We start from the raw sequence: 12512 nt of genomic DNA, 5'->3' as shown, positions 1-12512 counted from the left end.
TTCTTACCTTTCTCTTCAAGTTCTTTGAAGCTTTCAATGGGATTTCAGGATTTAGATTGAATTAAAGCATGGGTTTTCATAACTTTACAAGTTTAACTCTTTCTTGTCAAATTTGGTTCCATCTTAATCTTTTAACCCCATTGACAACTACAAAGAACTTCGAGAAAAGTGAGAAAAAATACGTTTATTTATCCAGAAAATCAGAATTTCATGGGGCCATTGGTTCCAATGCTGTAACATTTGGCACACTTTGTAAAATCTCCATAGTGTGCAAGCACACTGGTAAAAAAAATAGCAAGACCAAGATGCTATGCAAATGAGAGGTGTGGACCATGTTTGGTAACCTGAGAGTGGCTGCCTGGAGCTGTCTGCATTTGAAAAAGAACTTTGCTGTTTTCTAATCTACTGTATCTGAAGTATTCAATGCAGTTATTTAAAGTTATCTGTTTGTAGATACTCACTAAACCCTTAAGGAGGGATATCAAAACCTTTTTCTTGGAGATATTGTGAGATTAAGTCTGCCATGTGTTGCTTTTTATAGGTACACACCAGAGCCTTAATGTGTCAAAAAAAATTTTCTTGGGGACATTGTGAGATTAAGTTTCCCACATGTTGCTGAAAAGTGTGCGTTATCACTTGTGTTTTGGCTAAAGGTTGACAAAAAGGAGATTTCCTATTATTATTATTTATTGGAAACCTACCTTCATAAAAAAAAACAAAAAAACTGACAGAGCTCCATGAAAAAAAACAAAGACCACTATACTTTCTAGGACAAAAGACAATTAAAAAAGAGAAAGAAAACGTACAAACAAAGAAGAACACATGTACTTGTAACAAAGTGAGGAAGAAGAGCTAAAACAGTGTAACTAGCATAAAAAGAGTTGTTTCCAAGCATGGTTTGAAATCTTTTGGTTGTGTTTTTCTATAATACTAATAGCTATAGTAGGATCTGCTATATAAAGACTATTGATGGGCTTTGAACTGTGTGTCCAAATTGGATATCTAAGTAGGTTTTTTGCAAAATGGAAGAAAGTGGATTTTCAATTTATGAGCATGCAAGAATCTTCCAGAAGGGTGCAGTGAAGAGGATGTGGTGGAGAGCAACAGTGTTGTATGGTGTTGACAGATAATGGCAACTAAAACATAGCCTAGCAGAGACTATGGTTTTATTTTATCTGGCAATCTAGTGTATAATGCTCAATATTATGCTTTTGTAATACAGTCAGTGACTCCAGGATGGCAACAACTATTTTTTTTGGGGGGGGGGAGGAGGTTAAATTCAAAATTTGTTTAGCACACACTGTTGCATGGAAACAATGCATTGACTTCCAGGAATTTTGCTAAGAACCCTTAGAGAGGTTTCCAGGCACCAAACAAGTCTTTGTCTGTTTATATATGCTTTAATCCATACATAGCCTCAGTCAAAACTGATTAAAAGTGCTTGTTCTAAGAACTACTAGTAAATACTGTTATATATATATATATATATATATATATATATATATATATATATATATATATATATATATATATATATATATATATATATATATATATATATATATATATATATATATATATATATATATATATATATATATATATATATATATATATATATATATATATATATATATATATATATATATATATATATATATATATATATATATATATATATATATATTATATATATTTATATATATATATATATATATATATATATATATATATATATTCATATATATCATATATATATATATATATAAATGGACAATGTTACTTAAAAGAGGAACAGTATTTACAGATAAGTGGCATCAGACACTGGTTCTGATGAAGACACAGTGTTATCAGACACTGATGAAGATTTCAGGGTCTCAGTGCCCAAAAGAGTAATGCAGTGCAAACAGTGTACTTTCAGAATGAACTCCTTGGCTTAAAAGTATAATAGCTTTAGCTTGAATTTTTTGGGGGTTAATTTAATAAACAAGAACACTATCAAACACAGCTCTGCTGTTGTATTTCTAATCCTGGAATCCATGGTACAGATGTTATAAAAGTCTATACTTGTTATCAAATAGATATTTTCTTTTTCTTTTGCCTCTTCTCTTTAATTTTTATTTTACGTTTCCTGTCATGAATAATGTTTGATCTAAGGCATGTGTGTAAGGATTTAATCTGAAAAGTGGTGTAATTAATCGAAATATAAAAAAAAAATGAAACTAGTGATAATTATAGATGAATTATAAAATCAGGATGCATTGGAGACGCTTGAAGCCTGAGGCCTCTCTGGGTATGTCCATGTCTATGTGGGAATATCGTTATATATGTTTTATCGTTTTTTAATGTTTTGCAAGATTTAGAAAAATTTAGCCAAACTTAAAAGTAAATAACTATACTGGGCCTCTTTTCCTAAACATGAACTGACAACATTCTAGAATTAGGTTTCTTCTAAACTTTATAAGTAAGCACAGCTCTTTGAATGTTTATTAAATAATTTTGTTTAAGAAAACTACAGATTTTATCATGCGTTTTTTTTTTATTTTGGTTCCTGCAGGGACATAAGTTTATCCTTTTCGTGCGTTTCCATGGAATAGCTCTCACTGATTAAACATAATCTTGATTTTCACAGGAAATAAAAAAGTTGAACTTTAAACTAACCTTTCTGGCAACTGAGTCCCATGTGTTTGAGTTGTGCTGACACCAGTACCAATTTTTATCAGAAAAGAATTAAGGGTTGTTTTAGCATGTACCTTTTGACGGTCCTGGTGCTCAAACAAATTGATAATTAGTATCACCAATAACTTCTAGTAATAAAGGAAAGTTGCATTAAGATTTCTGACAGGGAAATAAATGTCTTTATTATGCTGTTTGATTAGAGAATGAATAACAAAGAAGTCGTATGAGTTTGGTTAATTACTCTGCAAGTAAGATAAAAAGAAAAAAAAAAATCTTAAGGACTTATCAGGTGAACGCAGCTCATATCTTTGCGCATTGACGTTTTTTTTTTTTTTTTTTTTTTTTTTTTTCTTTTTTTTTTAGTTTTTTTTTTTTTTTTTTTTTTTTTTTATTATTATTATTATCTGATGGGCACATTATTCTGTAAGGATGAGCGCCTAACCACTCTGGCTGTATTACTGAGTAAAAAATTACTGAGCTGATTGCTGAATTTTGAAATATACCCATGTCTGTAAAAAAAAGTAAGCTTTCATCTATGGTTTCCCTTAGTTTGTTGTTCTAGTTGATCCAGGGCCTTATGTTGATTTTTTTTTCTTTTTTTGGTATGATTAATAAATGGTTTTACTTGTCGTGTCTGACTGCCTATAATTTTCAAACTTGCTCATGCGCCACATTTTCAGCAAAAAATTTATTTTTTAAGGTGTTACAAGAAAAGATGGATTAGGAGAGCAAGATAGCGTTTCATCTTGGAGGCAGCCTCATCAGGTAGTCTGTTTTTCTTATTATTGTTACTAGTGTTAACCACAATCTCTGCAGTGCATTGATGTGCTGTGGGTCTTGAAAAGTGCCATCTGCAACCTTAGAAAGATTTTGGAGTGTGTGTTTATTTCACTGAGCTCTGTAGGTAGATCATAAATCCTGGTTACATGACTAGAACCAACTCCAAGCAGTAGGCTACCTCAAACTGGTGGCCTCTGGTATATAATTTTCTCGTATCGTTTTAAATAGACTTAACTCCGTTTCCCTTGAAAATTACTTCTACTCTGAGGAAAAACTTAACTTTTCGATAATACTTGTGAGCATCTGGAAAACTGCCTGTTTTGAATCATAGAACTGACAAGATCTTGCCACTATCTGTAAAGAACCTAATTCCTAATTTTTACTCTTTGGACTTCTGTTCTCTTTTGTGAATACAAAAATGCACTAAGTCAGTTTTAACTTGCAATCCATTCATTTACAAATGATATTAGGTTAATTTATCCTTTCACCAATAGGAGAAGAGAATGGCAATTGGCAACAGCGTTGATGTGATTCTTATCAAACTTTTAACTTCTAAGACTGGGAAAGAAAAGGTCTTGACAATAAAAACTTACAAACTGTTAAGTAGCAACGTGTCAACCCTTGTGCAAGGTTCAAATTTTCTAAGACAGAAAGGGTAGCATCATTATTTTCCTCAAGAATAGTAACTCTGCCAAATATAGGTTGAATTACCCAAAACGTTCATAAAAAAAATTCAACATATAAAATTATCTTTATTTCAACATATCTAGTGTAGGTCTTATGCTGTTTTTTTTTCTGTTTCAGGGGTACCCTGCCGATTCATATATGTCCACATACTACAGTTCTTACCCCTATCAAACTTTTGGGATGCCAGATAACACTTGGTCTACGGGTATGGACCCCTCGCCAATGTTCAGTAACTATACCACTGCCCTAGCAACTGCTACTGGTACTTATGGACATGATTCTGCATTCCATTTGGAAGGAGTGTTTAGTGGTGGTGCTCCAGGAAGTAATAATGCTTTTGGTGGCTTTAATCAAAGTTATGGCTATGGATTTAATATGGGTGTTACACCAACTGGTAGTGGTCAAGTGAATGATTTCGCTTCTTGGACAAAGAAAACCCTGGAGCCATATTATAACCAGAGAGATAGTGTTGTTGAAGCTCCTGTTAAAGCTGCCGAACAGGGTATCCAAGCTCTAGCTTTAGATGACAATAAACCTCGGGACGGGGAGACCACTGAATCAGAAACATCATTACAATCAAACACGGGGAAAAAAACCTCTTGGGCTGCTATTGCTAGCCAGCCTGCTAAGCCTCAGATGCAACTTAAAAAGAAAATAATGGGTCCACCTCCTATAGTGCAGACCCCAAGAACACCAAGCCTAGATATAGGGACATGGGAAAGTAAAAATGGAGCTGTGCAAGTTGTTTCAACGCAAGTGCCCCCACCTGCTCTTCTGCAGACCAATGCTCCACCGCCAAAGTTACCATCTCAGGCAATGACAGCTCCACCTCCAAGTAGACCAGCTTGGAATAATCCTCCACCAACTAGTAACCAAAGACCAGCTCCCCAAGGAGCTCAACACTTTGGACCTCCACCTGTACACAATAATGTAGTTTGTGTTCAACAGAATCAAGAGACCACAGAGCCTGTTACAAGCCCTGTTTTGGAGCAGTTAGTGAATAACCATAACTACAACCCTGTTGATTTTGACTTGAGTGGAAAAAATGCTAGATTCTTTGTTATCAAGTCATATTCTGAAGATGACATTCATCGCTCTATAAAATATGAAGTGTGGTGTTCAACTGAACATGGTAATAAAAAGTTAAATGAGGCTTTTACTGACCAACAAGGAAAAGGTCCGGTGTATTTATATTTTTCTGTTAATGGCTCTGGACATTTCTGTGGAATGGCTGAAATGCTGTCATCTGTGGACATGGGATCCTCTCTATCTGTTTGGTCCCAAGACAAGTGGCGTGGGCAATTTAAAGTCAAATGGATTTATGTGAAAGATGTTCCTAACTCTTCCTTGCGTCACATAAGGTTAGAAAATAATGAAAATAAGCCTGTGACTAATTCCAGAGATACCCAAGAAGTGCCCCCAGAAAAGGGTAGACAAGTGCTTAAAATTATGCATACATATAAACATGCCACTTCTATATTTGATGACTTCTTTCACTACGAAAAGCGACAGAAAGAAGAGGATATTAGAAAACAGACTGTTTCCCAAAAAGCTGATCAAAAGGTAAGGTTACACTTTTATTATTATGTAAGCATTGAAACCATTTCTTTTACTAATGTCCAGAAAAAGTTCTCAACAATTTTGGCCATGCTGACATCTAAGCATCTTTGAAACACAGATGCTGTTGTTGTTCTTGTGAAGTGTTCACATGCCTAAAAGGCTGCAAAATTTTCTTAAATTATAATTACACTGAAGTGTGAGACCCCCCCCCCCTAAGTTGGCTAAGAGGACCAACTGGGGGAAATATCATAAAAATCAGCATGGAAAGCATACTTTTTTGGGTTTCTGACTGGCTTCAGAAAACTTGCCTGAGGCTTCTGGAGATCAGATCGTCTTTTTTGGTGCTGAGGAAAGATATGGTGACGATTTAGTAAAAAAAAAAAATCCCTTTGTGTTGATGATGATCCCATCGTCCTAGGAAATATTATCCTATACATGCTTCCACCCTCCCCTTAGGATTGGACCAGTGGGTACCTTTGAGGTATTGGATCGTGTTTTGTATTTTTAGATCTTCTTTTTTATATCTCTTTGTGTAATCATTGTACTATAAAAGTTTTAGTTTATATTGTTTTAGTGTATATAAGTTTTTGTTACAGAAAAATAATATGAGAGTTAAATGACATTTAGCAGGAAATTTGGTTGTAGCAGTCCCTAAAAACTCATTTAACACATTAATGAACTCATTAGCACGTTAATTGAATTGACAAATGGTGTTTAAGTTTATCTTATAAATTTTAAAGATTATTTTTTTGTAAATATTAAAATAAAACCTCGTTCTCAATGACGATGGCGAAGTAAACACAAACCTTTGTGTATATGATACCTGTCACAGTTATCTTATATAAAAAACAGGAAAACTGTAGAAATTGAAAGTATGTCTCAATGTTTGCTTCTTTCCTAGTGGTATGAGTCCTCTTTACTTTTTTAGGAAAAGCTGTACAGCAATTTTTTGCTGTGATTGGTGTTTCTCGCACAGCTCTTATATTGCCTTGTAAAGGAATATAATAAAACATTAGTTGTGCTTTCATATACTCAAGGTGTCTATTTTTTTCTTATTTGAAATTGTGGGTCAATAACTCATTTCGATGTCAGTTCTTTGAGGGCAAGAGGCTTAAGATCAGTGAAAGAAAGGCCAAAGATCGGGGAACTAAGAACTGAGATCGAAAAACTGATGAAGTTACACCCAAAGATTGACAATTGCTTTATTATGTTTCTTTTCATTTAAAAATGATCCTAAACTAATATGAATAATCATCAGGAAATTGTCTTGGACTGTAGGTTGCTGCGGTTCAAGGCTCACTTCCCAGACTCAAGCAAAACCAAGTTTTGAGATGATCAAAACACAGAGCTTGGATCTTGACATATACATACCATTTTATTGAGCTCAGCCCCAAGTTCCCTTTTCCCAAGTCGAACAGATTTTTTTCTGATCATATTTCATTTTCTACTTTAAAATGTTTAGTCCTCTCCATCCTTTTGGTCTAAGCTAAAGTTTACTTATGCTTCTCCCTAGAAATTAGACAGGACTAAGAGTGGACGTTAACTGACTTCAAGAATTGGAACTACTACTAACTACGCCTAACTACAAGTTGGGCGCATTCATTTGTTTATGGCTGGAACATAGATATTTCTTAAAGGGCTTAGGCGGTTTTCATGGAAAACGCAATCAGACTCGAAATTATGCTGTACCTGGAACCGCATTACTGTGGCTTTCAATTTTACACAGATTGTTAGTTACTAAACAACTAGTTTTTTGCACTCTATCTTTTTTCCTGAACTTGTTCGAATAAGACTGTTTATATGAATTTTTAATTAAAAGTTTTTTCCACAGAAAGTATACACAATGCTTAATATTCTGGTTTAGGAGCGCAATTTTGCTCCTGCCATCACTTTTGGTGCACAAAAGGTCTGGCCTCTATCTGTATCAATTCTGAAGGACTGTGACATTTCAAGATATTTTCATTTCTCCTTATTTTGCCACTATTATTAGCTTTTATTTTTATTTTTCATTGTTTACTTGCCCATACCATCCAACCCCCTTTGCCCCAAAACCAGTTTTTTATATTTGATATTGCTTTATTAGCTCAATTTCGGATTAGCAGATTTAAAGGGAAGTAAAACTTCCCTAGGCTTAGATTATGCTGATGATTTAAGCATTCCAGATGAAAGTGCTAGCAAAATGAAAAATGAGTGCTAGCAAAACCCGCAAATGGGTTTGCGGGTTCAGGGCGCAAGAATGTGCTTAGAAATTAATATTAAGAAGACTTAAGTTGTTAAGACTAGGGATAAGTGAAGGTCAAGAGATGATTTTGGGCAAGGGGAACATCAATTAAGTGGACAGCCGTACTTACCAAGATAGTATTATCAGTAAAGACGCTGGGTGCTGTGAAAGATGTTAAAAGTAGAATAGCCAAGGCTCAGGGTCTTTTTTTTACAATTGAAAAAAATTTGCAAGATAAGTCTGTAAACCAAGATTAGAATATAGGAAGCTATAGTTATGACAGTGTGTCAATTATGTTTCTGAAGCGTGAGCGCTCCGAAAAGCGGAGAAAGATTTGCTTGATGTTTTCCAAAGAAATTGCCTACAGATTGTCTTGGGTACCCGACTGACTATATCTCAAACATTGAACTGTTCGACAGACGTGGTTCTAATGATGAACCACGTGGCTATAATGAGAGAAACGATGAGATGGCTATGAAATATTATGTGGATGAAGGATGACAGATTGTCCCATTTCCCTTAAAGGAAGGATTTAAGGGAAATAGGAACTTCTTGACAGTGTGTAAAGAGGGAGTCTTTGAAGTGATTGGAATGGAGGAGGAGCGTGCGTAGCTGTGTTGACTTCAGGCGGCTTTGTACTTCAGTGAGTTAGTAGTAGTTGTAGTAGCGAATTTAAAGAGCTTTTTCGGCTGTGACGCCCTCTAAAAAAACGTCAAAAATAAGCCTCGGATCTAAATCTCACAATCTAACGACAGCTCATGCGAGCTCCCGGACAAGATTTTTGAGCGCGATTAAACCATTTAAGATTAAACTTGATATAGTCTGTGTCTCGGAAGCAAGGTGGAAAGGCTGCGGCGAGAAGAAAATCAGCATTGACCATACAATGTTTAAAGTTCTGTACACCGGAAAAACTGAGAGTTACATCAATATTAGGTCCAAATGTTTTGTCTGTTCTGATTTACTCCATGGGATGCCTAAAGCTAACCGCGGAACAGGAGAATCGTCTTACTGCCTTTGAAAATAACTGTCTTTGATGGATCCTAAGGATGAGCTGGAGAGATCATGTCAGCAACGACGAGATCCGTACTCGAATATGCCAACCAGACATCGCTTCCGTAGTGAGGCAACAAAGATGGTGATACCTTGGACACATCCTTCTTATACCAGATCATAGACTTCCTAAAATGCTCCTCCACTGGCAACCAGAAGATACCCGTCACCGAGGAAGAACAAACAACACGCCCCGCTGAACGTACGAACATGACAGAAGAGCCCTCCAGACGAGTCTCATCCCAGAGTGGGAGGACATTTACACAGTGGCCTTCTTGAGAGAAAATTGGAGGCTACTCACTGACGCCCTGTGTGCCTTTGGACGTGCTGGAGGAACTAAGGGCTAAGTTCATGGGGCGATGCCAAAACTTCATTGATCTTAATACAGATATCTTTTCCACCTCATAATCCCAGTAGTTGCGGGGGCTAGTTTTAAAAAAAATTTCCTGAAAGGGGTGGGAGGTCGTAATGGCAAAATGTCAATTTTGAGACCACTATCTTCAATTTTCTCATGAGCGGAAGGGTCTTTAGACCGATCTAGTATGAGTCTCCTGCTCGCATTATCTACAGGCATGCTGACGTACATTTATTATTGAAACTTAGTTCTATCCCAAAGATACCTATCTTAAAACTAAGGCTTTCAATACTCTGTCATTCAACTGAACTTTTTTAACTCTAATTTTAAAGTCCCCTTTTACATGCAATCACCTACATATACTTTCAAAACTAACTAACTGTAAAATAAGCTGCGATTCGGCCCAATAGCAGCCGAAATTCTGAAACAGGAATTTTGGTAACAATCAATACATCGAAAGAATTGGCTTTTTTATGCTGGTTCCAAGTATAAAATTCATTAAGTTTAATATTACCCATAAAAGGCTACGAGGTGGAAAAAGTTTGCCCGATTTTTGAAAAAGGGGAAATAACACCCCAAAAAGTCAAGTAATCTTATTGAAAATCACACCATCAGTTTCAGCATATCAAAGAACCCCACTTTGGCGTTTCAAGTTTCTACAAAGCTGTTGAATTTATTTATTTTTTTTTTTTTACCAGAAGAAAGTTCAAGGATGCTGGTTTCTTTCTTTTTTTTTCTTATCCTTTTTTCCATAGTTGGTCGTAACGGACCAATATTCCTAGAAGATCGAGAGAGAGCTCATTTGAACGGAAATTAAAGTTTTGGTGCTCTTTTCAAGTGACCGAAAAGACTGGAGGATAACTAGCACCTCTACCATTCGATCAAAATTTTGAGATAGCCGTTTGGTTCATTATAGCATAAAGGTTCAATAACTATTCTCCTGGGAATGACAAGAGGACCCACAGCCCTGGGACAAGGGCTGTAAATTTTGCAGTTTACCCATTGTTTACATATAGTATTCGTTATTGGGAAATATACGGACATTTTTTGGATGAGAGTTTCGGAAGTAGCGTGGGGAGAATTTTGTGTGGAGAGGAAAATTTGGGGGGGGGGGGCGGATTTTACTGGGGTAATTTTACAGGAGATCTTCTGGTATGATTTGAGAAACGATCAAAAATTAAATTAAAAAAAAGTTTTAAAAACTGAAAGTAAGAAGCAACATTAAAACTTAAAATGAACAGAAATTATTCCGTATATGAGGGGGGCTACCCATTCCTCACCCTTTGCTCTTTGCGCTCAAGTTTGACTTCTTATCTCAATTCTTTACGAATGGCCTCTGAAACCCAAGGGCCGTTAAATTTGAATGGGAAGTATTTTTAAAGAACTATAAGTAAATATTTTCTTAGACCACACTGCTTTTCCGTTTACGAAAAATTAAGCAAAAAAATGGGTTTAATTTTGATAAAGCAGTGAATAAATGCAACAAAATAAACACTTATTTAAACAAACACACTCCGAATATCTCGGCTCAACGTCTGGGAGCCTTTCTCAACGGAAAAAAAGGAGAGAAAATGAAAAAAAATGTTTTTTTTTTAAACTTAACTTACATCGAAATAAAACACGCTAAACACACGAAGAGAAAGAAAAAAAAAGAAATATAATTAAATAAATAGGAATCAAAACTCACATATTATATGACACTTCCATGCACTGGCGTACAAAAAGAATCGAATGTCTATAATGACACATTCGTCTCCTCACAATGTATAAGTGAAAATATATTAAATAACACTTCCATCACTGGCGTATAAATCAAAATTGAAATCCGTTTTTCTTGCTGAAATTTTCGTAAGAATTATAAGGCTTTAACATAAAGAGCGAGGGATGAGAAAGGGACAGCCCCCTTTATATACGGACTAATTTGTGTTCTTTTATGTTTAATTTCCGTGAGAGACCTGTCAAATATATTTACTATCAAAACTACTGGTAACTAGTGTTGGGCGATAATCGATATCGATATATCGGACCAAATATCGATCTTGAATATCGAAACGTAAATATCGATATCGAAAACGATATATGGGTATTTTCATCTATTTTCAGCTTTTTCTGAAGTCTACCGGTGAACGTCCAGTAGAAGAGATCCAACATAGAAAATTGTTTCACAAATTGCCCAGAATAAGAAGGATAATTTCTTCAATCTATTGACTCATACATGCTGATACATAGTATCAGCATGTATGAGCTGTAGCCATTGGCATAGTCTTTTTTCAAACCCAAACTACGTTTAGTGAGGGTGGACTCTTCTCTCAAATGTCGCTGAGGACCCCCGAAAGGCTTGGCTAGATAAAATGCCTTCTAGGCTTGCAGGGATTTTTCAGATCACACTCGTCACGATTGCCACATACTTTGATCCATGTTTAAAGAAATTGTATATTCCCCACATGGATTCGGCCTTGTTGGAATATGCATTAACAGATGCAAGTGCCGTGTAAATTCCTGTGATTCAGCCAGTACAGAATCAAGCCAGTTTGTGGGGATCACATGACGAAGCTTCAGTAGTTAATACAAGGCAGGCTTCATCAGCAGCCGCATTTGTCACACCTCTCCAGATTTTCAATAGAGAGTATTTAGTTACAAGAGAAACTGATCTAATCAAGTCGTAAAAGTCTCGTAATATGGGTCTCAGAAATACCTTTGTGAAATAGTCATAAAATTAATGTTGATGCCCGCCAACAGTGGACCTTCTGAGAGTGGATTCAAAGCCTGATCGGTTAATAAAATAGTTCGTGGTATTAAACTGTAAGTAAGGAGCGACTCGGCCCAATAGCAACTGAAACTGAAAATTTTGATAACATGTATACATCAAAAGGATTGGCTTTTTATGCTGATTCCAGATATATTAAATTCATCTAGTTTAATGTACCCATCAAAGGCTACGAGCCTGAGAAACCTTGCAAGATTTTCGAGAAAGGGCGGAAACTAAAAGTCAACAAATCTTATTAAAAATTGCACCATGAGATTTAGCATATAAGAGAACCCTATTATATTGATTTCTAGCTTCCATCTGTAAAAATTATTCGAACAGAAATTAAAGTTCTATTTCCCCATTTTGTGACCAAAAAGATTTGAGGCAATTAGACCCCCCCCCTCCTGCCTCCCATGCTCCTTTTTTCCCCA

General features: G+C 35.6%; 1 protein-coding gene across 3 annotated transcripts in view; it reads left to right on the top strand.

Annotated features, from left to right (window-relative positions):
- Positions 1–12512, top strand: part of LOC148952107 (YTH domain-containing family protein 2-like) — a 99515-nt gene that overhangs the window by 23890 nt on the left and 63113 nt on the right. For all 3 annotated transcript variants that reach the window (XM_089089549.1, XM_089089548.1, XM_089089550.1), the window contains 2 exons: positions 3380–3444; positions 4264–5709. In XM_089089549.1, coding sequence (XP_088945675.1) covers positions 4285–5709 — 1425 coding nt within the window. In that variant the 5' untranslated portion in view covers positions 3380–3444; positions 4264–4284. The remainder of the gene's footprint in view (positions 1–3379; positions 3445–4263; positions 5710–12512) is intronic.

The sequence above is a fragment of the Artemia sp. Qi Xiang Cuo genome, chromosome 5 (assembly GCF_049724085.1).
Source record: "Artemia sp. Qi Xiang Cuo chromosome 5, ASM4972408v1, whole genome shotgun sequence".
Taxonomy (NCBI): Eukaryota; Metazoa; Arthropoda; class Branchiopoda; order Anostraca; family Artemiidae; genus Artemia; species Artemia sp. Qi Xiang Cuo.
Note: the sequence above shows the minus strand (reverse complement) of the source record. Positions and strands in the feature narration are given on the sequence as shown.